The following is a 26468-nucleotide window of genomic DNA, read 5'->3' on the forward strand; positions in this document are numbered from 1 at the left end:
TATTTTTGGGAGAGAGGTTATTGTTTTGTCCCATAAAAACGAATTTCAGCTTTGTTTCCTCACAACATGTCGTCAGTGACGTGCCGTTTTTCCATCACGGTGGGTTTTTTCGTCGATGACACATGTCATCAGAAACATTATGACCCGATCAAAAGTTTGAAAAACACATGCTCCCCTAACAAAAAATCTAAAACTCAACACGCCCGACCAAGAAATTGAAACATATATGCGTCCCGACCAAATATGAAAACAAACATTTATTTGGCCCGATCCACTATTTGCCAAATAATTCGAAGCAACTTTCTTAATGACAGGTATTGCCTTCCAGCTGAAAAAGAAAACCTCATCGTTTCGTCTAGAAGACATGTCAACTTTGTTAAGCGAAGAAACACATACCTTAAACCTTAAGATGTGTTTTTTATCCGGGACATACCAAAATCTCTTTCCGAATATTTTTGATTTTTTTCTAAATTAAGTCACATAGACAAAGATATGTAGATAACCATTAGCCCTTAAAAAGTCAAAAGTCTGACTTGACCACTCCAAAATAAAGTACACACATAAACACACATAGTGTGATATACTATTTAACAAAAACAACATCTAACCCCAACACTTCCACCGTCACCACCGCATAACCCCTCCGACAACGGCAGTTCATGTGCTTCAATGGACCCACCATATTCTAACAAGCGTCTATTCGACCACTCCACCATCGACTCACACCTAACCCTCACCTCCACCAAACGCCGCCACCAACAACACTCACCAGTCACTCCTCAGTCAAACCCTAACAACAACAATAATAATAATAATAATAATCCGTTTCGTGCCTCAATTAAGCTCTCACACGGTGAAACCCTATTCCGCATCCTCTGCCCTGCCTCCAAGACCGGTGGCCTCATCGGCAAAGGCGGTTCAATCATCCGCCAGTTCCGTGAACAAACCGGTGCCAAAATTCGCATCGATGAGCCGATCCCGGGCGCCGAGGAGCGCGTGATCTTAATTGCTGCTGCTGATTCAAACCCTAACCCTAGAAACAACAATAATAACAATAACAATAACAATAATAGTAATGGGAATGGGAATGGGAAGGATAATAATGAGGAATGTAATGGTGAGGAAACGGAAGAGTCGCCTGCGCAGAAGACGTTGGTTCGGGTATTTGAACGGATATTGAAGGTGGATGAGGAAAGGAGTAAGATGAATAAGGAGGAAGGGGAGAATGGGGAGGAGAGTTTAGGAGACGGGATGCCGCAAGGGCAGGTGGTGTGTCGGTTGCTGGCGTCGAGTCATCAGATTGGGTCGGTGTTGGGAAGAGGAGGGAAGATTATTGAGAAGATTAGGTTGGAGAGTGGGGCTCAGGTTAGGGTTATGCCCAAGGATCAGATTCCGGAGTGTGCGTTGCCGGGAGATGAGTTGATTCAGGTAATAGTGTATGCTAGTATGCTACATTTTAGTTTGTTACTTAACTAGTTGGATGTTATAACATTTTATGCAGTTTGGGATAACATTTTGTCCACTATGATTTTCTGCGATTAATATTGCTATGTGTATATGTGTTTGTCATGCATAATCCCTGTTTATATGTTTTTAGATTGCAGGGTCATATGGGTTGATTTAAATTCCTGTTTATATGTTTTTTTTGCTGTTTGAACTAGTTTTGCGGTACAAGCTATTAAAGTGTTTTGTTATTGTCATTACAAAGTTTCTTTGTAATTTCGTGGTACGAACATTTGTCTGTTTTGTATACTATGCGTCATGTATAAGTGTAAATTCGTGAACTTCTTTTGAACTAACAACATTTATTGCGTATTTTGTTACCTATTTTTGTAAGTTTTGTCGTATGCGTTTACCAAATTTTGTTGTTTCCTTTATCTGTGCAAGAATTCCCGTCAGATAGGTTATATACTTATTTGGTTTTTATACACTCTTTTAATAGCAAGTAAATATGATATGGAAGCTTTTGGTTGCCAAATCGATCCTTTTTCCTTTTCATAAAGTTTCTACATTTGTAAAACTGTTAGTTGTGTGTGTATTATTTGTTTACTTAGTGAGAGTAAAAAGCAGCTGTGAGGATGAATACAGGGCAAAAAGTTGGGAACTTGTGCATTCCTGATTTCGTTCTATTAAAGAAAACCTTTTGTTTAATCACGTGTTTCATCTGTTATTGATTTTTTACTTTTAAGAAAATCTGAATCTGTTTGAATTGTGTAAACAAATTGTTCGATTAGGCACTTTTGTATTGTAGACTTTGCTATTTTGTAAGACGGTGATTATTTTTTTAGATAAAGATTTGGATTAGTAGTTTTAAAGATAAAGACTTGGATTGGTAGGTGAAAGCTTAAACTTATTGTTGCAGATAAATTACAATGATAAATTTATATGTTTGCTTATACACACAGATGGCTGGAAAGTATTTAGCTGTAAAGAAAGCTTTATTATCTGTAACAAGCTGTCTTCAAGAAGCAGGCAACCCTAACCCTGGTAGTAGCAGATCTATGGGAATGCCGCCTCATGGATACGGTATATAATTATTTAAATTAAATTTGGATTTTAAGCTATGATTATTGTTTATTTATATTATTGAATATCATTATATGTTTTTAGGTGGTGACCACCATCACCGAATGGGCATGGAAGAGGAAGTTGTTTATAGATTATTATGCCATTCGGACAAAGTTGGAAGTTTAATCGGTAAAGGCGGGTCTATCAGAAGAGCACTGCAAACAGAGACCGGTGCATCCATAAAAATAGCTGATCCAACACCTGATTCAGATGAACGAGTGGTTGTTATATCTGCACGTGAGGCATGTGAGCTTGCATGCAATTTTTCAGTAAACAAAATCTTTTAGTTCTCTTTTGATTCTATGCTGAGCTTAGTTTATATGTTTTAACATTATGCAGTGTTTAGAGCAAAGACATTCGGTTGCACAGGATGCGGTTATGTGGGTCCATAGTAGAATTGTTGATGCTGGGTTTGATTCTGGTTCAGCCATTGTTGCTAGGCTTCTGGTGCACTCAAGGCAGATTGGGTGTTTATGGGGTAAAGGCGGCATGATAATATCTGAGCTTCGAAGACTTACAGGTGCTAGCATACAAATATTTCCTAAAGAACAGGTTGCAACATATGGTATGCCCAGTGATGAAGTTGTGCAGGTATATCTTTACATGGCAATAACTATAAATATCGGCTTTGTATAGAAGTTTAATTTTGTTTGTTTGTAGGTAATTGGTAGCTTACAGTGTGTTCAGGATGCTTTGTTTCAAATCACTGGCAGACTTCGTGAAACCTTTTTTCCAATGAAACCGTATTTTTCAAATGGTTATATGGGCCCGTATCCAGAAATGCCACCACCTTCTTATCGGCCTAGACATGATCCTGCTTATTCACCGGTTGGGCCTTTTGAACCGCCACCATTTATGCACGGTGGAGATCATTTTCATCCAGGTTATTCACATCATTATGGCCATGAACGGCCAGGATACGGTCCCCCGTATAGCAGGCAATCTGAGGTTGGTAGCGACATGCATGTAGGTGAAATTAATGAGTTTGAAGGACGCGTGACAAAAGTTAATGATCCCGCTGCAAGGTTTTACTCTTATTAATGCTCATAAACTCACATTTATTATGTTAAACCATTTACAGTATTTTGTGTTTGCATATCAGGAATGAAAGCATAACGGTTGAGATGGTGCTTCCTCAAAGTTCGTTAGCGTGTGTATACGGAGAAAACAAGAGCAACTTGGATTATATAAAAGAGGTGAGAATACACTTTAATCCGTTTTATATGTTAGTATATGTTATTTGATGTGAACTGAATCAAGCGGTGCTTTTGAGTTTACAGATAACGGGTGGAAAAGTAACGGTGACAGAAGGAAAAGCTGGAATCGTGTTGTCGGGTTCATATGATGAAACTCAAACCGCCCAGTGCCTAGTTCATGCTTTCCTCCTTTGTGAACAGCATCTCATCCCTTCAAAATGAGTTCACATGTTTTCTCAAGCAAGTTATTATATCAACTAAGCAGGTAAGGAGGTTGATATTGAATTAGAGTGAGAGTATGAAACCATGTAGTTCTTTTAACTGATTGAGTTTAGTTTTTTTTATTGGATTTCAGTTTCTTTTATAATAATTATTCTCAAGCCAATTATAATTTTCTGTTGATTTGTTAATAGGAAAATTAAACAAAAAAAATTAGTTTACATAAGAGTTTATAGTATCGGGCGTATTTGCTCATGTGTGGTAATGGCAATGGTGAGTTGAGATAGAGGACACGTTTTGTCATCATCCGACCCTTGTGCTCGATTTTATGGGTTATTGTGTCGTCGTAAATTAAACAATGAGTTAGTTTGTGATAGCAATATCACCAGTAACGGGTAGGAACTGAAATTGAATATATAACGGATAGATCAACGGCTCGTTTCGGATACAGATTCACCACCGAAACAAACAGTCGGGCTGCGATTTTTAACCGAAGATACAGACACACCACTCCGGATAAGAAACCGTGTCTAAGAACACCACTCGATATGCCAAAATCGAGCTAGCATAGACAAAATCAATTTTACTCAAATTCCATTTGAGATAAATTAACCAAGAAAAACTTTTCAACATAAACATCTCCACCTTCATTCCTTAGAGTTTGATTACATAGACAATAATGAAAATAAACTACCCATGTTCCTACCATTTAGGAAATAAACTGACTACTACATGCTAACTAAGGGGCTGTTTGGTAGCCTCTTAACAGTCATTAAGAGGCTACCTCTTAATGAGTGATAACATCTTAATGGTTAAGAGGTAGCCTTAAGTCTGAATGGTTAAGAGGTAACCATTAAGAGGTAACATCTTAATCATTCAGACTTAAGGTTGCCTCTTAACCATTCAGAGCTTATGACCCATTAAGAGGTAGCCTATTAATGACTGTTAAGAGGCTATCAAACAGCCCCTAACTAAATAAAAATGAAACAAACAAAAACTAAATTAAAATAATAAAATAAACAACTTGGAGATAAACGTGGGCAAAATATGATCCATGAATATATCCCTTAGCCACTTTCATGGGTATCCAAATGGGTAGTTGAACCGACCCGGTTAACCCGCATAAACGGACTGGTCTCACTTGTAAATATAGGCGTGTTTTCTTCGTCCCTAACGGCTAGTGGCTCGTCGCCCATGAGGTTGCTATCAGTTTGAGTCTACTAAAATAATACAATGGTGTAAAAGGAGTCACATTGAGTTTACTAGTCGTAGACGCTACAACTGCATCTACAACTGTCGGTGCTGCTTCCAGGTTCCATCACCGCTGCTTCCTCCACCTCACTAGCCATCACCATGCCACCTTTGCTGCGCCGATAGGTTTCTCAAGTTTAATTTGGATGTGTACCCAATTTTATGTCAGATGGCAAAACGTGTGTAACTTGATTTTGCGTCGTTTATGAAAATTCGTGTAAATACCATAACCTTATTGACATGATTATTGATTTCAAAGGATGTTTTATAAATCATTGACAATGTCATATTTCATAACTTTAGCCATCTTTAAACAAACACATCAAATTACAACAGTTGAATATTAAGCCAGGCATCTTTATGATTTATTTGACTTTTGGTTCCACTTATAACATATCTACTTAGCTTGATATCTAGATCATGACTTATGGTATTAGGTTATAGCCATTAGTCATCTGGATTCATTTACCTGTATTGGAACAATATATATTAGACTATTTGTATTCGAGGAGGGTGCGACACCAAAGACTTGCCATGTGAAATTTTAATGCCCAAACACTGCCATGTGGGTGTTAATAGGGGGTGCGGGCGCTAAATTCATGTTAGTTTTTTAGTTGAACATCCAATTTTATTGAAAAACAAAGACTAACATGACGCTAATCAATCAAACATCAAAACACCCGTAAACAATACACCTGATTAAGGGTGGTTAGTTAAAGTCTCATTGTGCAATGACAATACATTTTAATAATTAATATTCATCATATGCTAAAACCACTTCATATTCTTAAATATATATTAACGTTTATGTTAAAGTTGCTGTAAACATAAAGTTATTAAAACTATAAATAGAATAATCATTGAATATTATAACTCAAGTTAGTTATCAACCAACAAATATTTTAATATACTTTGATTAATTTTTTAAGTTAGTTAACTAAAAGCCTAAAATCCACTACACCAAAGTGGAAGAGTGGTTGTCAAAGCCTCATTGCTTACGTGAATTAACATGACACTTTAACATAGTACTTAATACCATTATAGATAACTTTAAATATATTATATATATATATAAGGAATATATAAAATTATATGTTAAAGCTATTATAGACTTGAAATAAAAAATTACAGAATTAGACGTATAGTCGAATAAAAAAACTCCAAGTCAGTTTTCCAGATATTTAAAGCATGATATCATGTAAGTGACATTCCACAAGTAACTTTAACCAAATATATTTCAACGTACATACATACATACGTACCAAATTGATCTGAACACCAACCTCTTATCACACCAACTAATTAGCACAATTGCACAACTAGGGATGAGCTCGGTTCGGTACCATACCGGTACCGACCTGTATCAATCCCGAATTTTCTGATCCAAATTTCTTAAAAATATTGTACGGTATCGGCACCGAATTTTTGCATACAGTACCGGTACTATACCTAATATTTGCCTACAGTAACGGTACTTATCTCAAATTTCCCAATCCCAAATATTTATAAAAACTCATTATCGGTTATGGTTAAATACAAGTACTCAGTACCATTTCACACAATCTCTAAACCTACTGTAAAGACAAAAACTAAACAATAATAGAAAGTTAATTAGATAAGTTATATATTGAGTTATTGATCTAGGTATGTATGTATATTGTATATAGTGCCTGCCGGCTACAAAACATTAAAACGTAATTGGTTTATTATTTCAATTTTTCAACAGTATCTCACACGGCATATTAAATGTTGTTTTGGTCATCGAGCCTCAATTTTCAATTACTCCTCCGTTTTAATATCATCATCATCATCATCATCATCATCTCCGTCTCACTCCCGTTACCGGAGATAACAGATTCCGGCAACATTTAACGGGAGAGATCGTCAGATCCGACCGTATAACCCGATCCAATTTCCATCTATCCTTCACCTGCTGCTGTATTACATGTTCAATTGATCCGTTGCTTGTTGTATCATAATAATAATATTAATAATAATAATTATTATACACGTACACACACAGACACATAGTTTGAGTAATAATAATAATAATTAATAATGGCGAGGAGTAGATCCTCATCGTCGATGATCCGGTGGAGATACTTGAATCCGGCTTATTACTTGAAGAGGCCTAAACGTCTTGCCCTAATTTTTATGGTCTTTGTATCCATTTCGATCTTTGTTTGGGATCGTCAGACGCTTGTCCGTGAACATGAGGTGTGCTAATAATAATAATAATATTATTACATGACGTCAGATCTTCTAGGGTTAGTAATAGTCAGGTAGTGTAATTAGTCAATTACTGTTCTAGATTAGGTTAGATGGCTAAAACAGGTGATTAATTGTGAAGAATGTTGGTTGAGGTGTGAGTTAAGTGCTGACTGACTATCAGTTGCTCTAATATGTTTGTGGAAATTTGATGGATTTATGTTGTTTTATTAGTAGATCTGATATGTAAGTGGGAATTTAGTGTATTTTGTTGCTTGAAGTGTTATCAGTTGCTCTAGCGTGAGTATGCTGTTGAGATTACAGAAAATTAGGCCTTAGTTCTAACTTAATTATAATCTATCTACTATTCCAGATTAGGTTAGTTGGTGAAATTACTCTAGAATCAGCTAAAACAGGTGATTGATTGTGAATGTTGGTTCAAGTTTTATCAGAGTATCAGTTGCCGTAACATGTTTTTGGAAATTTGATGGATTTATGTTGTTTTATTAGTAGATCTAGTATGTTGAGTAGAATTTTACTTTACTTTGCTGCTTGAAGTCTTATCAGTTGCCCTAATATGTTTGTGAGAATTTGATGGACTTATGTTGTTTTTAAGTAGATCTAATATGTTACCAGAAATTTACTGTTTTGTTGCTTAAGTCTTATCAGTTGCCCTAATATGTTGGTGGAAATTTGATGGATTTATGTTGTTTACAAGTAGATCTAAAATGTTAATTGGAAATTTATGGTATTTTGTTGCTTGAAGTCTTGTCAGTTGCTCTAATATGTATGTGGAAATTTGATAGGCTTGTGTTGTTTTATTAGTAGATCTGATGTGTGGGTAGAAATTTACTGTACTTGTTGTATGAAGTTGAAGTCTTTTTGGTTGCTGTAGTGCTAGTAGGTTGTTGACATTATAGGAAATTAGGCCTTGATTCTAACTTTATTTTAATCTATTTACTATTCCAGATTAGGTTAGATGGTGAAAATGTGAAATTACTCTAGAATCAGCTAAAACAGGTGATTGTTGGTTGAGGTTTTATCAGAGTATCAGTTGCCGTAACATGTTTGTGGAAATTTGATGGATTTATGTTGTTTTATTAGTAGAAATGCACTTTACATTGTTGCTTGAAGTTGAACCTAATATGTGTGTGGAAATTTGATGGCTTTATGTTGTTTATAAGTAGATCTAGCATGTTAGTAAAATTTTAGCTTGAAGTCTTATCAGTTGCCCTAATATGTATGTGGAAATTTGATAGATTTATGTTTATCAGTAGTTTTTGTTGCCTGGAGTCTTATCGGTTGCTTTAGTGTGAGTATGTTGTTGAGGTTACACCATTACAGAAAATTAGGCCTTTATTCTGACTTAGGGTTTGAAACCTAAATGGAGGAGTTAGAAATTTGATCTAGTTTCTCTGGTCCCTCTATATTTATGAATCTTTGTTGATTGACAGGAAGAGCTCTTGCAGTTGAAAGAAGAAGTGGAACGTTTGCAAATTGAGGTACTACATTTTGTTACAAGATCCAAAATTCCATAGGACTTAGGAATTAAGTACGAATTGAAACTCATATCAGAAGTAATGTGTTAGAAAATCCTGCAATCTTCTTGGGAATGAGAAAGTATCATATTTTTTAGTTGGGTATTTGTGTATGTATTTATGGTTATATTGAAATTTTCTTGCACTTACTTTTGTCCCGTATAGTTAGTATCCTACTGAATATTAGTTTCACAACGTATATGAATACATTGTGAGTGTAAGTTAAACCATTTGAATAAGTACCCAACTACCGATAAAATCTTGTTGTCTGTGTTAAATTGCTAAATGTCTAAACTTTCAAAGCTTATTGGAACACACAATAGGCACTTTTTTATTTTTATTTGTTGTCTCTGTTCCATTTAATTAATTATTGGAGCTTATGTTTTTCACACAAAAGTGACATTCTGTATATTTTCTTTTAGTTTTGATTATGAGTGACAAAACAGGAGGGTTAAGTGGGGTTGTGTGATGGGTCAAAATGGGCAGCTTAAAAAAACTGCCTCAATGGATTCAGCCGGCTGTAATTTTGCTTAATTGTTAGTTGACTACAAATTTATCGCCTACTCGCAGCTAGGAGAATTAAAGCATGAAGATGTTGTTTCAGTTAAAAAGTCAAATACAACAACCACAAAAGTTGATATGAAGAAGATGGATGGTGTTGCCACTGATCCCATTGAGGCTCAGAGAAGAGAAAAAGTCAAAGATGCCATGCTTCATGCATGGACCTCATATGAAAAATATGCTTGGGGCCATGATGAGCTTCAGGTAAATATTCATTATATTCTGTTATGTTAGTTGCTAGAATGCTGATTTTTGTTAATATTTTGTTGTTTTTAGCCTCAATCAAAGAATGGTGTGGATAGCTTTGGTGGTCTTGGTGCTACTTTAATCGACTCTCTTGATACCTTATATATTATGGGTCTCGATGAGCAGTTTCAAAGGGCTAGAGAGTATGATCCGTTATCTATTTTCTTTTAATTAACTTATTACATAAAGATTATCTTAGTATATAAATAAACGTGTGCACCTATGCTCCTTGTTTTTAGGTGGGTTGCAACCTCTTTGGACTTCAATAAAAATTATGACGCCAGTGTGTTTGAGACGACCATAAGGTTGCTTCATAAGGTTTATTATATTGTCGTTTAGCTATTCTTATGTGGTATGCCCAGTAACTATCATGATGAGACACCTAATCTTTTTTTATTTTTTTTACAATAGAGTTGTGGGTGGGCTTCTGAGTGCCTATGATTTATCTGGGGATAACGTCTTTCTTGAAAAGGCAAAAGACATAGCTGATAGGCTGCTGCCAGCATGGAATACACCTTCTGGTATCCCTTATAATATTATCAATTTGGCTCATGGTAATGCACATAACCCTGGTTGGACTGGGGTAAGTTTTAAACTTCATTAATGATTACTTCATCAATGATTATTTATTATATCAGTTTGACACTTTTTTGACCATTCGTTTGACTTTCCTTTCTCGATTTATCAGGGTGATAGTATACTGGCAGATTCTGGGACAGAGCAACTAGAATTTATTGCACTAACACAAAGAACTGGAGATCCAAAGTATCAAGAAAAGGTATGTGATTATGCAAAAGTTGAATTTCGTCACATTATATAATATTTTAAAACGATGTTTCAGGTAGAGAATGTTATACTAGTGCTAAATAAGACGTTTCCTGATGACGGATTGCTCCCTATTTATATAAATCCCCACAGAGGAACAAATTCACATTCTACCATTACTTTTGGAGCCATGGGGGATAGGTACCAAACTACCAATTTTCACTTAGAGCTGCTTTCAAAAGTTTTTGATATCAGTGGTTTAATTTTCTCATTTTTATTTGAAATTTATTGTTACTGCAGTTTCTATGAGTATTTACTTAAAGTTTGGATACAAGGAAACAAAACTTCAGAGGTGAAGCATTATAGGTGAGGGATTTTAAATATCAAAATATTGAAGGTGATTTTTTTGGGTAAGTTAAATTGATTATAACTGAATGTTGAAACAGAGAAATGTGGGAGACATCAATGAAAGGTCTATTGAGCTTGGTCCGCAAGACTGCACCGTCATCTTTTACTTACATTTCTGAGAAAATAGGAAATTCTTTGATCGATAAGGTAATGTCAAGATACTAAATTATCAATAAATAATATAAAAATTTACTGAAAGAATATCTAGAGATTGTAATTTCACCATATGTGTGCAGATGGATGAATTGGCATGCTTTGCACCAGGAATGATAGCGTTAGGATCTTCTGGTTATGGTCCTGATAATTCAAGCAAATTCTTAAATTTGGCAGAAGAGGTATTTTATTAATTTTCCACCATTCAAAATAATTTCCTTAGTTTTGAAAATTGTTAATACAATTTGATATCTCAAATTCTCTGAATGTAGCTTGCTTGGACTTGCTATAATTTCTATCAGTCCACGCCAACAAAGTTGGCTGGAGAAAATTATTTTTTCCATTCAGGGCAGGTTAGTTATCTGATTTATTCATTTTTTTTTCTTTTTTCCTTTTATGATATATATTTCTTTGTTATATACTAGTGTTACCAACAATATTGCAGGACATGACTGTGGGTACATCATGGAACATTTTAAGGCCAGAGACAGTCGAGTCGCTTTTCTACCTCTGGCGGTTGACTGGTAATAAAACATATCAAGAATGGGGATGGAACATATTTCAAGCATTTGAAAAGAATTCCCGTGTCGAGTCGGGATATGTTGGACTCAAGGATGTAAGTATTAGTTTAAAAATATCTGTTTTTTTTTTCAATCTATTTTATGTTTTTCAAAATAATAAATTGTTTATTTATCTGATATTATGTTTCCAGGTTAATACAGGTGTGAAAGACAACATGATGCAGAGCTTCTTTCTTGCAGAAACACTGAAATATCTATACCTTTTGTTCTCACCTCCATCGGTTATATCATTGGATGAATGGGTGTTTAACACAGAAGCCCACCCGCTAAAAATTGTTCCTCGTATCGTACCTGGAGAAGAACGAAAACAGATTAATGTTAGATTGCGCACTAGGAAAGAAGGCCGCTTTGGGGGAGTCTAGGATTGTTCTACTAGTGTCATGTTTTTTGGGAGAGGACAACGAGAGTAGAGGGATTTATTCGGCTCTCATTCACCATGTGAAATAAACGGAACTTGGCGGGAAATGGGGATGGTCAATGTACTTGTTTTATAATCATATTTCTGATACGGTAATTAGTGTGTTTAGAGAGATATACAAGTGTAGTTATGCTACTCTTATTCCTTTTTATCTTAAACTAGCAAAATGAATTGAAAGGATTTATTCAGAACCATTTTTAATATACAAGATATATGTATGTGTATAATGCGTGAGAAAATAGACGGGTCGGGTACTCGGATTATGTAATGGGTCAGACTTGAAAAACATGTCAAATGGATTCTGAGTCGACATGCGTTAGATCAGAGGATGCTACAGCTGTATTTGTTTTAAGATGGCTAGAGTTATGGCAGGCGGTGGTGGCCACAGACACGGCAGAAGTGACTGTGGCGTTGATGACAGCAATGGCAACAACTGTGGTGGCGCAGACAAAGATGGGATAGGTGGTGTGGACGAAGATGGGTAAGTCTAGAGGGAAATTATGAGCAATACGTTCATGCATAACTTCCATACCAAGGCTAGCACGGTTAATGAAAGGAAAAAGACACTATGTCAAATTATTGTATTGGAAAAGACGATACTATATGACAACAAATCTATAATAAATTCTATATAAAAAGAAAATTTTTCTATAGATAGATGGACTAGAATTGACGAACGCTTAATACTAATATAATATTTTAGACTATCCTCTATGGCGAGGGGCATCGATGCCCCTCCATAGTGACACGTGAGCACCGGGGGCATCGAAACCCTAACCTATAATGTCCCACTGTGGTTTAAAGCCCATTGGACGCTCCATTATACATATATACATATTTATGTATCTATGTGTGAGAGGTGGAGAGAGAGAAAGGGCCCACAAAAATTACCCAAAGGCGCCCGACGTTTCAAGGCCCCCCTAAAGGGCGGTGCGCAGGGGCATCGAAGCCCCCATTACCCGACTCATACAAACTTTGGTCCGAACAATTCACATTTCACGCCATTAACGTTAACAATACCAGTTAACTTGCTATTAAATTCATTAACATAACTTAATAATATAATACCACTTGAATGCTTTATGACTCTGTTTGTTAGGCGCAGTAAAACCCTAACAAGCAAGCTAATAATCAACAACAACAATGGTGTTACTGTTACTGCTATGCATTGTTCAATAACCTAACTGCAGTAACACCAGTCCTCATGCCACTCCATCATTACCGTCGCCGACTCTCACCTCTCCTTACTCGGATTCTCGGTCCCACCGCCGGCCACCACCACCACAACCACCACTCGCCGCCGTTAACTTACTCGTATCATCATTTACCTTCATCTAATTATCATCATAATTTTGTTCCGAACCTGTTGCCTTTTACGTCACGTAACCGTCAGCCATTTCCGGCCACCGACATTTTCAATGACGATAATTACCGTTACTCTATTCACCGCTGTAAGCTCAATTTCGCTTTAGATTTTATTACTATTTTGTTTTCTGAACTGAATTGAATTTGTTTGTGTGTTGTGTTTGCAGGTTATATCACTAGACCTAAGAAAATTAAGAGGATAGAGGTTGATGATCATAGGTATTTATTTATATATTTATTTATTTATGTAGCTATCTATAAGTCTATTGCATTTAGCCTTTTAATAATATTGATTGCAATTTGTTGCAAATGAACCGTTTGTTAACATGCTTTTATCGGACAAGTGGGCGGTTTTCGAACACCTAAATTAATGAAGTTTCTTGTTCGTGCTTGTTTATTAAGGAAATGAACTTGTTTGTGGATAGTTCAAGGAAAAAATTGAACGAAAACAATGTTTTGTTTGATTTGGCTAAACAAGAATGGTCGATGTCGAACTGTTCGGTTCGGTCCGGCTACTAAGTTTGTGCTGGTGTTTCTTTTAACATTCATATTCATATGTTAATTTACATATAAGTTAATCACATGATATTTGTTTATGTTTTTGTTTTCTAGTTAATAATTTTGCATAAATCTATATGATCAGATTAGATAAGTCATTAAAAACCTTTAATGAACAAAACATAAGCAGATGGACATTGACGAACATAAACGGATGTAAATGAAAACATTATCGAACGTTCCTGAATACAGTTGAACAAATATGGCCTCTGTTCATGTTCGTTCATTTAGTTCATTGAACGAAATTCTCTGGTCGTGTTTGTTGATTTATTAAACGAACTTCCAGCTGAACAGTTCACTGAATGTTTGGTTCGTTTACAGCCTTATCTAGTGCTTTGATAATCACCTGTTACGCTTTCAACATACATTTTTTCTAGTCATTCATTTTTGTAATGGTGAAACTTTTTTTGCTAGCCAGCGAGCGGTTTCAACTGCCCTATGGTGCAACTTTCTTGTGTTTTCACTCAAGTTTGGGGTATGGATAGCCACTTCAAGTCATGTTATGCTAGCTGAAGTTGTGCATTCGGTTGCAGACTTTGCAAATCAGGTGAAATAGCCATTAATCAGACTACTTTTGTAGCTGGGAAATTCTATATTTCTGTTTGTTGGTTTGTTTACTACGTTTTTGCTTTAGTAAGTTTAATGAAATTAACAAATAGTCAACTATTGATGTTGTAGGCGCTTCTTTTGTACGGTTTAAACAGTTCAAAACGTGCTCCCGACGCTCTTCATCCGTGAGTATTTCATTTGTTATTCATATTTCTCATAGTGTTATAAGCTTCCTTTGATTATATATGTTAGTTCTAGTTCAATTTGTATGAACATTATCAGATTCGGCCATGTAGTTATAATATTTATCATGCTTTGTTCATTGAACATGATAGTTCGCATATTTGCTAATTGAAACTTGTTTTATTGTCAGGTATGGCTATTCCAAAGAAAGATTTGTGTGGTCTTTAATATCTGCTGTTGGAATCTTTTGTCTTGGTTCTGGTGCCACAATTGTTCATGGGATTCAAAACTTGTGGACTGCACAGGTAATTTATTTGAGTTATTATAGTTAAGAATTAAGATTAAGCACTGTTTGTCTCTTAGCTAACATGAATGCCTTACAGCCTCCTGAAAATATCACGTATGCGGCTTTAGTGATTGGCGGCTCATTCATTATTGAAGGTGACATTGATACCTTTGACTATTTGATTAGTGAAAATCTTTTGCGTATATAATGTGAATAAGTTTTAAAATACAAGGATTTTTGTTGTTTTAGGTGCTTCTCTTGCTGTGGCGGTGCATGCTGTGAGAAAAGGTGCAGCTGCAGAAAACATGACAGTGCGAGACTATGTGTGGCGTGGACATGATCCAACATCTGTTGCAGTCATGACAGAGGTCAAAGCTTCTTTCATTTAAATATCATTAATCTAGCGACTTATGAGTATTATGAAACATGTTGAAACTTGAAAATAATATTTTGGTATTGTTCTAAAACTAAGTGAACTTGCAGGATGGTGCTGCAGTTACTGGCCTAGCAATTGCTGCTGCATCATTAGTTGCTGTGAAGATGACAGGAAATCCTATTTATGATCCTATTGGTTCAATCATTGTTGGAAACCTTCTTGGAGTGGTAAGCATATAATTTGCAACGATATCTTGCCCATATTGTATTCTGAATTTCGAGTTTTAGAATCTAAAGTTTTTTTGCTGTGAATTGTTGGTTGACACAGTAATGTTTGCTTGCTTTTGTTTCCAACTATATGTACTCTCTTATAAAGCATTTACCACTTCTTATATATTAAGTCTTAAACGGTCGCATATGACTATATTAAGTATTAGTCATTGCTGTAATTGGTAATCAATTTACAATTAATATGTTCATTTATAAAACAAAACTGTGAAGTTTGCCTTAAACATGCAATTTTAATCTAAAACTATATAAAAATGTTATTAACTAGTAAAAAGATCTAATGACCAAAAACCATGAGCGCAAAACTTAAATATTTGTAATCTTTAATTGGCTTATAAACTTTTGTATTTCACGCTGCATAGCGCGACTGCATGAGTATACTTCTAGTTCATCACCAGCTGATAAACTCGGATTACTTGCTCTTAGCATCAGCCTGATTTTCCCATTATGTAACAATAATTAGATTGTTCTAAGGTTATTGAACATATCAACATAAAAACTAAAGTCTAATATCTATAACATATTTCACTACATAGTGCATGCTCTCCTTAAATCATTGTATCAATAGATTACTTCAGTCATGTATGTCTTTTCCTGTTCATTAACTTCTTTGATTTTATTATTGTATTTTCTGTTTCAGGTGGCTATATTTCTGATCCAGAGAAACCGGCATGCATTAATTGGTAGAGCAATTGATGATCATGATATGAAAAGGGTACTTGAGTTTTTGAAAAACGACCCGGTAAATACTTCACTTTATGTATTCTTATCACAAACATGAGCACAATATGACTAGGTAACACCTAGCTAAATTTATATTGCAGGTTGTAGATTCTGTATATGATTGCAAAAGTGAGGTCATTGGGCCTGGCTTCTTTAGATTTAAAGCAGAAATAGGTAACAAAAAACTTCAAAACTTTTGCTGTCTCGTATTTTTGAAAATCTGGTTTTTGAAGGTGTATTCTTTCCTGAAATTCTGTAATGCAGATTTCAATGGGGTGAAATTGGTTCAGAACCATCTTAGTAGAACCGGACCTGAAGAATGGGCTAAAAAGGTAAGAGGTGTATTAAGTCTCATAGTCATATAGATCGGTCTAGTTACCAACAAGTTTTTTTGTAAAATAATTATGTCACAGTTTCGCAATGCTGCAAAGGAGAAGGATGACGCAGAAATGCTTAAGATCATGTCATTCTACGGTATGGAGTTATAATAACAGTATTTGCAAGTTTTATTTATTTATTATACTGAAAGTCGACGTTGACTTTATTTCAAATTCTGAATTCTTACAGGTGAAGAGGTGGTTACGGCTCTAGGGAGTGAAGTTGATAGGCTGGAGAAGGAAATACAGGAAATCGTACCTGGCATCAGACATGTTGATATCGAGGCTCACAATCCAATCATCCCACCGCCATGAATCGTTCCTGGAGTTATAATTGTAATGTAATTGTTATGTAGATTATGATTTCTGGATTTTGATCTCCATGGAGGAATAAAACACAGAATGATTTTAAAGAAATAGAAATTCACACTTCCATGATTCCATCCCTTGTATTCTTGTAATTCTGTTAATTCCCCGCAGTCACTTCTATTTTTATCATTTTTTTGACTATTGCTAAAACACTACATGTTACTTGATGTATCATTTATAACCAAGCAAATGATTGGGCTTAAAACTAACAAGTTTAAGAAGTAAAAGTTACAGCAAATACCAAATTTGTTCACTAATAGTTGCAGTCACCAACACAACTCTTCTTGCATGATCTTGTGAAAATGCCGAATCATTCACCAAACTATCGTCTTGATGATCGGCTTGAATTATGTCAACAAAACAAGCAAATGCATATTAAATGCCGCTATAGTTTCAAGAGCAGTTGCGCCACTTATCTTCCCGACTGGATCTGGATCTCTGAAGTATATAGAATCAAATTGCACTGCTGCTCTCTTCATCTGCAAATGACGAAATCCGAACTTTTGAACTCTATAAGAAACTTGGGTCCCTTTAAAAGCATGGACCCTTAAGCAACTGCTTTACTTGTACTGGAGAAGGGCTGGCCCTGCTCATCATATGATTGGCTAGATTGGAGATGTTAAACGTAATCTTGTTTGTCGACTTAACTCGTCACCTTTCATAGAAAGACTATATAGTTGACGGATTGCCTCCAAAATTTATGCAAAAACCTTACGGATGCAATGCAATTAACACATAAACACAGCTTTATCCTACACGTTTTGAATACTATCGACAAAGAGATAAAAAAGAAAATGTTACCCGGATAGCCATTTTAATGGATTATATGCGCCATTTCCACAAAAGTCCATGCAGTCATTAGTTAGTAAAGTAGTGGATCTTTGTAATTTCATTAAGTGTGTCGGTTGTTATGCAAGGCTATATAAACATCCTCATTTATTTCTTTCGATATGAACGTTTTCTATTTCTTAAAACTTTCTTGTCAGGAGTTATAAAGTTTGCATTCATCATGAGTCAAAGTCTTTTTTTACTCGGTTTCGACCCAGCTTTTGCTGCAGAGTATACCATCTCCAAAGGAAGTTAAATAGTTAAATTCTATTGTGTTCGATGATCGAATCACAACGTACACACTTAATTAGTTAAATTAATTAAGAAGCTTTTATTGATATGTGAAAGAAAACGTACAGAGCATCCATCCCACATCGGTGGTGAGAAGAAAGTGAGAGACAAGGGGAGTTGAATAAAAAGCAAAAGATGGCAAAGGGCAACTCACTTACCTGGATGGGGTCAATGGGTGATCAAGAAGGCCCATGGCCTAGGTTAGTGACCTCCATTGCACTTAGGAGGGGTGCTACCTAAGGTCGGTCCAAGTGGTCGAGCCTACATCATAATTTGTGGTAGCGGAGGCCTGCGTTCGCGCGTCCTCTATACAGAACTCTAGTTTAAATGCATCTTTATAGGGCTAAGTATGATTTGGTTCGGTTATTTGATGAAACTCAAACCGATCCTAATGTAATTGATTACTATGGCCGGCTCTGAGAATTGAAAAAGAATTTTGGGTCGAAGGCGAAAAATATTTTGGGTCTAAAGTAAATAAGAGTATTTTGTTGGGTTTAAACAATTTAATTTTTAAATTGGCTTTCTTGGTTTTGATTTGGGTTGTTTAAAAAACTAATGTATAATTATAGGCTAAAACATCTTCAAATGAGGCTAGAACCCACAGCTTTTTGGTTGGGAGTCATATTTCCTTTGCCACTAGACCAAGTTAGTTGTTATGTAGTTGTGTTAAAACATTAAGTATAGATATAGTTTTTCATCAAAATACATATAATTTTAGGAAAAAAAATTCCGGGCAGGCCGTCGACTACCCTGCCATATGCCATGGCCGGCCTTGTTGATTACTTGAACAAGCAAACTGTACATTTTTCCGGTTACTTATGGTTTTGGGTTGATTATTTTCGGGTATTTTTTAAATTCTGTATAAACATTGTAAAAATACAAAAAAATTTGAAAAAATGAAAATGCATATTTTAAGCTTTGTATAAGAACGTATTAGAGTATCACGTATATATTGAATTCAAAAGGCATAAATAGGCACGTGTTACGTGAAACTATATGAATACAAAGTTGATAAATAGAGTTTAAAACTCAACAAAATTTTAATTATAAAACAATATAAGTTGAGCCCCAATCTTCATTCATCATCTTATTTGTCTTTAAAGTTTGTCCATTCCTCATCATCTTGATAATATTTATCACCATCAAAATCGGTTCGGTTCGGTTTTTTAAAAATGGATAACCGAATCGAAACCGAAAATTCGTTTTTTCAAGACAACAAAAAATTAACTGTCGGTTAATGCATCGGTTCGGTTTTTTCAGTTCGGTTAATTAGGTTTTCTGCTCAACCCTACTTCTTTCAATTGCTGTCGGTTGGCAAAACATTCCATCTGCAAACAATTAGCTGGACAATGGTCCAGATACTAAAATATATGGTTGAAAGTTGAAACCAAAGAGACAACATTAACTAATAGATGAATAAAACAAAAAAATTGATGCATTTTAAATATACCATAGATCTGTAAGGTTATTAACTGATGTATTTAACTATGGTAAAACTCGCACGCCCTTAAATTTTACTCCTAATAACTTAAAAATTACAGCACATTTATCATTAGGATACATGCCCTTTAGTAATTAGAAGTAAATAAACTATAGTTATGTGTACTAAACTGTTTTAACTATTTACTAAATACATAAAACCTCTACATATTTAGTTGTATACTTCGTTATATATAAACCCTTCTCCGTCATTCGGTTGTGGTTGCAAACCACCACTCTTGTCCTCTTCTCCTCCTGATTGATCCCGCTTTCGATTTGTGGCGCTAAAAGGTGGTTTTAAACATAAAAAAATATTTTATTTGGTTTCACTTTTGAACAAGACAACATTTTGTAAAACATGTTGCAGACAAACTTTTATCAACAAAAGACAACTTATTTAGTTATTTATTTATACTTTTAAAGTAAGACAAGAAAAATCTTTAGGTTTTGCTGTAAAGAAAACTTTTTCTTGATGATTATAACAAGACTTTGTGGGGTTTATCGACATTGGTCTAAATATATAAAACCGCATAGTTATTAAATAACCGCCAACTCAACTCATGAGCATTAAAGAAAGAGTAATCCCAAACATGATGTCGATGCGAATACATGAAATCCATGTATGCGCATATAGTTATTAAATAAGTTACAAAATATGAACACAAATCTTTTACATTTTACAAGTTACAACACACCGTTCATTGTTTTGTCACTTTCTTCTTTCATAAATATATCGAAATAAATCTTAACAAAACAAAAAAATAAAAGTAAAACAAGCAAATCTCATCAATCTATGGATTCTACAAGCATTTATTCCACACAACCGATTTCAGACGGCTCGTTTTGTTCTAGCAGTAACACTGATACGCCATGTGAGTCTTCTTTGATACGTATTGCGATAGATAGTTCCCGATATTACCAGAAGCAGAATCATCAGGAACCACTATTTTAGTCTTTCCTAAACCTATTCTTTTACCAGCCACATTTGCATAAAACAACCCGGAAATTGCGGGCACAAACACATCACTCTCTGAACATACATAAAAGTCTATCACCTTTTCATATTCTGAAGAATCTGATCCCAAAAACTTCTGCTTCTTTTCCATTGGCATTATCCCTTCCTGTAAATACATTTCAAGAAAATAAAATTTTAAACTTTATTATCTTTTATTAAATAAAATTAAAAATAAATCTTTTATTCAATCTTTTTATTACCTTTGTATATGTCTTTGGGAAGAAATCTTTGACTGAATCAAGATTACTATCCCACCTTGAATTTGTCAAATAAATAGCACTGTTTTTATCAAGCCCTAACTTCTTCAAAAAATTCGCAATCTCTTGTGGGCCATAGCATTTTTTTGAACCTTGGCAACCCTTTTGTTCCAACATGTCGAGCCTCAAGTCGACTGCAACGAACTCGCTATCCGTCTTGCGGCTCAATGTTTTAAGCCGGTCAACCATTGAGTCAACCACTTCACGAACCTCTTGTTGCAGCTCAAGTGTTCCAAACATGGCTAAACATCCCACCGAATTTCTTTCTTCTGATTCAGGTGTACGTGTCTTTTTCATGTTTACAGAAGGAAAGTAAGTCGCTAGCCTTACATTTCCTTTGGTTTTAAATACGGGTTCGATGTTACTTGCAATGTAATCTTCGGTTACTCGATTTGGGATTCTTAAAACAGCAAGGTTTTTTGATGATAAATCAGTAGGCTGTGTTTTTACTACTTTCACCACTCCTTCTAAACTACTTACAAACTTCTCAATGTCATAAATATCTCCAAAGTTCCTGAAACACACAAGTAAGTTGACTTTTAAGCATAGTTGCATAATTATTTTATAACACAATCTGAGGCTAAATAGTTTTAATAATTTGATGTGACTAACCTCCAATCACCAGGTTGACTTCCTCTAATGTCTGGAATCACAAGTGTTGCTTTCAGGTATCTTGCCACAATAACTGCATCTGTAATCTGCGGTTTATAATCACAAATAATGGTTAAAGTTAGAGATTTAGATCAAGCACAAACTAAATATTCAAAACAAAATTGTTGCAGTTGTGTTTCCGAGTTCAATAAACGGAAGAAAAGAAGGGAAAGAGAATTTAACAGATAAAAGAAAGGGAGAATGAAAAGCTATAACTAACTATCGTGTTCCCGAGTTCGGAAATGGAAATTGAAAATATTTTCCTTCCTTTTCTCTCCATTTCTTTAATTTCCTTCGTTAAATGAGACTCGGGAACACAGTTATAAAAAACAGTTAAAATAGAACGAATGTGGTGATTCTTGTGTTTGCATACCTGAGAAACATGGTATTCGGGTCCATTGGTTAACGAAAAAGTGACATATCCTTTAGATTCTTCTGGTTCTTCTGCTTAGATTAATAGCAAATCAAGTTAGAAATACAGGTGATACATGAATAATATAATGAAGATCTGTAAATTAATTTGAATATTGATTATTGATAGCACTGACCTAAAATTGACTTTGACCAGCAAGGTCTGAGAATAGCACCTTCCTCCTTGACTTCACCATCACTATTGACTGCATAGTTTTTCTCTAAATCGAAACTCTGTGCTGATCCGGCATGATTGACCTGATACAGAATATATTCATGTTACAAATTAGCAGAATAGTAACAGCTACTTAATCTGAGTTAACTAAGCAAATCAAGTCAGCAGTATAGCAGCTACTTAACCTAAATTAACTAAATACTGAGAGTAATGAGTGTAACACTATAATTAGTAACTGAATCCGATATAACTGAAGATAAATATCTTCAACAATTGTATCACACAACCATTAACAACTTAACAAGTAGATAATTGAGTAATGTAATGTAATGTAATGAAAAGCATACATGAGAAATTGGTGAATCAAAGTGTTCACGTTTAACCATGTTACCAAGCATAACAAACATGGTGACTGTAAGCACACCAGCAACTATCTGCCTTGGATCTATTCCCATTCTTTTGTTTTCTCAGATCCACTCACAGTGATAATAATAATAATAATAACAATCGCTGGTTTTAATATCTAACAATGAATAATAATATGCAATACAAATAATATTAAACTGAAACAGAGGTTAGAAATGCAGCAGGTTGATCCTTGGTTTGTATATAAATGAAAATGATAGCAGCAGTTCACATGGGTCCATCACTGGGTATAAATTGCATCTAATGCCCTTTATCTTATTCTCAATGTGTAAACTTATACTGAAAGTTTAATACTGTGACATTTTAGGTTCTGTAAGTTATAAATCTTTGGTGTGGTGGGTTGTTCACGAGTCGAGCCAGTATGGTTTCGAGCTCGAATTTAAACGAGGCAGATCAGCGAGGCTTGAGCTCAATTTTGAAGTTAAACGAGCCTGGCATCGAGCCAACAAGCCGAGCCATGGTCAATTTTGACTCGTTTACAAAAATGAGTCAACTCAAATTAGGTTGTTTCAAATGAAGTTATTTTTAGTTAGTTTTATTCAAACTTTTATCGAGCGAGCCATACCATGTGGTGTCCCACACAACATATTGTTATAACTTGTTACATTTTATCACAATAAAGGGATTGGTGGATAAACTCGATGTCGGTATCAAAAATATTGATCTCGAAATTCGTCAAAAATGGATATCAATACCGGTACCGAAATGCTCGGTACGGTACTGGGACCGGAAACAAATAATTCAGTAAAATACAGGTACTATCGCGATCCGAAAACCTCAAAATTGGGTACCGAATTGGTATAGAAAATACCCGGTACAGTACTGATAGCCAGTTTCATTTTTTATAACATTTATAAGGTTACATGAAAAATATAACTTTTATAATGATATTTATGCAATAATTCAATTTATGTACTAGGCTAGTACCATAAAAACTTCATGGACTTTTACTTTTTTATGAGAAAAAAATTACACTGATATGTTAGATCTTAAACTTGACAAAATTTAATGAAATCACTGCAAATGTGGAAATATAATAAGATTATAACTTATGGGCGTGGTATGAATTTGTATATAAACGACGAATGATTGATGAGTTGGTGTTCTTCGTCAATAAAATAATGTACAATAACATTCACGCTAACAAACCATTTATGTAGCATCCACATATGTGACGAATAACTTTTAAATGTAAAACAAATTCCAATTCTTTTTAAACTGTAATTGATTAAATGCCTTAAGGTAGTTTAACTTCAATTTAAAATATCCAACATCTAGTTTCCTAGAATTTGATATTAAATAATTGTTGTCTTATGCAATAAACAAATTTGACATTTTGCTAACTCAAAAGTTATATAGTGCCCCAATGATATATTTATTTTTTTACATTTGCATTTTGTTAAAGAGGCTGCTGAAACTGGAGGGGGGTGTTTTGCCATAAAAGCAAAGTTTAAAAGAACGGGTGTGTGTTGGTTGGGCTACCGACACTCATGAGTCATCAGTGCCTCCTAACACCTGCATTTTTTTTATATTTTAATATATAATCGTTAAAATTTAATTAATAATTAATTAATTACCAATGTAATACGTAGGTAGTTGATAAATTAATTGATACGTAAGAAAGAGAAATACTTACGTTTGTTACTAGTTAAAAACAGTTTAATAATTCGTTATACATCATATAACAAATGGTAACATACATTAATAGTTTTCTCGCTCGAAAAAGCTTTTGACATGCATAATAACGAAGCTTGGACCATGTTTCAAATGAGTGGGACTTAAATACGATCACATTTTCAGATGAAAGTTCGTAACTAATGAGCACAAAAAAGAGGACGGGTCAGGTCCCTATATTAGATTCGCCCATGAACATGCGATAGGTATAAGAGGTATATGTGCCCGTATAATTATACACTATCACACATCATATGTATATAATTATGTGTTACTATACTGAGTATATTCTTGTGTAAATAGTTAAGCTCTGTTATAATAATATAATCGACTGTAATTCGTTGTGTAATTACAGAGCATATGTATATAATTACATACAATTATAACCAATCCTATATCAATGTTTTTTAAACTCGTTAATATAAAGCAATGAAGAATTGAATATAACAAAATTTATCAAACTCTTTAAATTACACAAGTTATTTACGTTATCCATTAAAATAACATGATCTAACTACTCAAGCACGGTTCTCATGCAAATTCTACTACTTGTTTCATCCAAACTCTTTAAATTATATCATAAAATCAATAACTATATGTTTGGCTTAGAGATTTCTTAGAGATCGGGCTGAAAAACAAAAACTAGTAGTTTTAGAAATAAAATATCAGAAACAAGTATCTCGGATGCACAATACATGATATTGCAATCAGCTTAATTATGTGCATTTCAAATCCATATTACCCCAAAAATCCGAATTCAAACTATATAACTTTGGCATTTATAAAATAAAAATACACGTATATTTTTAGGTAAATTTCACATATTTTTTATTTAACTTTTATAACATTTTTTCATAATCCGTTTGAAACATCGTTTTTAATTTGAATAAATTTTAAACAAATTTCAAAATTCAAATAATCCAAAAACTGAGTGATAATCCTCTTTAATAACGAATACAAAGTAAGAGAGAATGACCACAAATGTTGCAAGAGTGTGTGACACGGTCCGACCATTAATCACCATCAACTCCGGATGAAATTTCAAAGTCTATATATAAAGAGACATCTCTCCTATTGACAAACCTCCCATAAATATAGAAAACTACATATTATATTCTCTAAAGTGATATTAATTTATATATTACGTACTAGTTTTATCCCTCGTATTACGGTGGCTGTTTTACATTACTCGTTTTTAATATTTATATGCTTTTTGGGTTTAATTTTATTTATTGTAATGAAATTTATAATATACTTAGAATTTGATGATAAAATAGTTTCATAAATAACTAAGATGTTATAACCCAGTTTAAAAGTTATATAGGTTTGGTAAGACTCAAGACCCGCTTTTGTTACTATAAAATTGTTTCTTAATTAAAAAATATTTTAAAAAAATCATATAATAATTTTTAGTATATCCTATTTTATAGGATTTTCACATCAATAATTTGGTGAGAATAATTTTTAATTTAATGAGATGTTATAACTCGTTTTAAAAAATATTTGGGTTTGGTAAGACCCATACCCGTGAATTTGGGTTTGGTAAGACCCATACCCGTGAATTCGGGTCAAATGCATGAGAAGCCTTCATTTAAAAATCAAGCGAATTTGATAACTCCAAAAAAAGGGGAGCGACCATGTAACATCCTAAAATTTTTATATTGATAAATAAAAGAAAGTTATGTTTAGTAAATTCACGTTTTAGTTATTTAATGTCGAGTAAGGAACGGGTCTTGGGCTTAGTCATTTTATGAACTCGGCCTGTCTCGACCCGTAGGAAGCCAACCCGAGCCTAACCAAACCCGTAGTATATAAACGAAAGTTCTTGACACTTCCACCATTTTCACCATCTTCCTTCACTTACACCCACCCAAACACTCTCATTTCTAGAGAGAGAAGCTAGAGAGAGAAAGTTCTCAAATCACAAATCCGAGTCCACAATCTTGTTCCTAATCGTTTTTGGTAAGTCTCTCTCGAAAATCATCCGTTTTCATAACCATTTTCGACCTCAAATCGAGCAAAAACCCCCATTTTCGTAACTTGAGTTTTCGGGTCAAAAACCGCCTTGTTTTGGTG

The 26468-nt window shown here is 34.5% G+C and overlaps 4 protein-coding genes and 1 non-coding gene across 5 annotated transcripts; 4 read left to right on the plus strand and 1 right to left on the minus strand.

Annotated features, from left to right (window-relative positions):
- The first annotated feature begins 642 nt into the window (after positions 1–642).
- LOC143532962 (RNA-binding KH domain-containing protein RCF3-like) lies at positions 643–4290 on the plus strand. The gene is made up of 7 exons (XM_077027859.1): positions 643–1428; positions 2406–2526; positions 2611–2810; positions 2908–3159; positions 3229–3593; positions 3671–3764; positions 3849–4290. Exons 1-7 carry the CDS (start codon positions 670–672, stop codon positions 3984–3986), a joined length of 1929 nt encoding a protein of 642 aa, XP_076883974.1. The 5' UTR covers positions 643–669; the 3' UTR covers positions 3987–4290.
- Positions 4291–7045: 2755 nt separating this feature from the next.
- On the plus strand, positions 7046–12320 carry LOC143532963 (mannosyl-oligosaccharide 1,2-alpha-mannosidase MNS1-like). Its single transcript, XM_077027860.1, has 14 exons — positions 7046–7451; positions 8897–8944; positions 9551–9745; positions 9818–9930; positions 10027–10092; positions 10199–10370; positions 10476–10565; positions 10629–10753; positions 10853–10918; positions 10999–11107; positions 11197–11295; positions 11386–11466; positions 11559–11729; positions 11826–12320. Exons 1-14 carry the CDS (start codon positions 7293–7295, stop codon positions 12054–12056), a joined length of 1725 nt encoding a protein of 574 aa, XP_076883975.1. The 5' UTR covers positions 7046–7292; the 3' UTR covers positions 12057–12320.
- An 861-nt stretch (positions 12321–13181) lies between these two features.
- Positions 13182–17254, plus strand: LOC143532915 (metal tolerance protein C4-like). The gene is made up of 13 exons (XM_077027819.1): positions 13182–13563; positions 13645–13696; positions 14450–14582; positions 14714–14769; positions 14958–15072; positions 15151–15208; positions 15303–15421; positions 15537–15656; positions 16357–16458; positions 16541–16613; positions 16704–16771; positions 16853–16913; positions 17007–17254. The coding sequence occupies exons 1-13, from the start codon at positions 13317–13319 to the stop codon at positions 17129–17131; spliced, it is 1329 nt and encodes a 442-aa protein (XP_076883934.1). The 5' UTR covers positions 13182–13316; the 3' UTR covers positions 17132–17254.
- A 1200-nt stretch (positions 17255–18454) lies between these two features.
- LOC143532983 (U1 spliceosomal RNA) lies at positions 18455–18614 on the plus strand. Its single transcript, XR_013135277.1, has one exon. It is a non-coding gene; the product is annotated as a U1 spliceosomal RNA (small nuclear RNA).
- A 1853-nt stretch (positions 18615–20467) lies between these two features.
- LOC143532964 (protein MANNAN SYNTHESIS-RELATED 1-like) lies at positions 20468–22838 on the minus strand. The gene is made up of 6 exons (XM_077027862.1): positions 22640–22838; positions 22255–22375; positions 22080–22150; positions 21668–21753; positions 20999–21569; positions 20468–20904 (listed from the first exon to the last, which is right to left on the minus strand). The coding sequence occupies exons 1-6, from the start codon at positions 22745–22747 to the stop codon at positions 20632–20634; spliced, it is 1230 nt and encodes a 409-aa protein (XP_076883977.1). The 5' UTR covers positions 22748–22838; the 3' UTR covers positions 20468–20631.
- Between the last annotated feature and the right edge of the window lie 3630 nt (positions 22839–26468).

The sequence above is a fragment of the Bidens hawaiensis genome, unplaced genomic scaffold (assembly GCF_021521415.1).
Source record: "Bidens hawaiensis isolate Kalapana, Puna unplaced genomic scaffold, B.hawaiensis_p1.1 tig00009570_1, whole genome shotgun sequence".
Taxonomy (NCBI): domain Eukaryota; kingdom Viridiplantae; phylum Streptophyta; class Magnoliopsida; order Asterales; family Asteraceae; genus Bidens; species Bidens hawaiensis.

Bases quoted from the DNA above. Each gene is read 5' to 3' on its own strand.
- LOC143532962 (XM_077027859.1), top strand. From the start codon at position 670: ATGGACCCACCATATTCTAACAAGCGTCTATTCGACCACTCCACCATC. The intron at 2,527-2,610 runs GTATATAATTAT...ATATGTTTTTAG, and splicing joins AATGCCGCCTCATGGATACG to GTGGTGACCACCATCACCGA. The intron at 3,594-3,670 runs GTTTTACTCTTA...TTTGCATATCAG, and splicing joins GTTAATGATCCCGCTGCAAG to GAATGAAAGCATAACGGTTG.
- LOC143532963 (XM_077027860.1), top strand. From the start codon at position 7,293: ATGGCGAGGAGTAGATCCTCATCGTCGATGATCCGGTGGAGATACTTG. The intron at 8,945-9,550 runs GTACTACATTTT...GCCTACTCGCAG, and splicing joins TGGAACGTTTGCAAATTGAG to CTAGGAGAATTAAAGCATGA. The intron at 10,919-10,998 runs GTGAGGGATTTT...ATGTTGAAACAG, and splicing joins TCAGAGGTGAAGCATTATAG to AGAAATGTGGGAGACATCAA.
- LOC143532915 (XM_077027819.1), top strand. From the start codon at position 13,317: ATGCCACTCCATCATTACCGTCGCCGACTCTCACCTCTCCTTACTCGG. The intron at 15,073-15,150 runs GTAATTTATTTG...AATGCCTTACAG, and splicing joins AAAACTTGTGGACTGCACAG to CCTCCTGAAAATATCACGTA. The intron at 15,422-15,536 runs GTCAAAGCTTCT...GTGAACTTGCAG, and splicing joins CTGTTGCAGTCATGACAGAG to GATGGTGCTGCAGTTACTGG.
- LOC143532964 (XM_077027862.1), bottom strand. From the start codon at position 22,747: ATGGGAATAGATCCAAGGCAGATAGTTGCTGGTGTGCTTACAGTCACC. The intron at 22,151-22,254 runs GTCAGTGCTATC...TAATCTAAGCAG, and splicing joins CTGGTCAAAGTCAATTTTAG to AAGAACCAGAAGAATCTAAA. The intron at 20,905-20,998 runs GTAATAAAAAGA...ATGTATTTACAG, and splicing joins TCCCAAAGACATATACAAAG to GAAGGGATAATGCCAATGGA.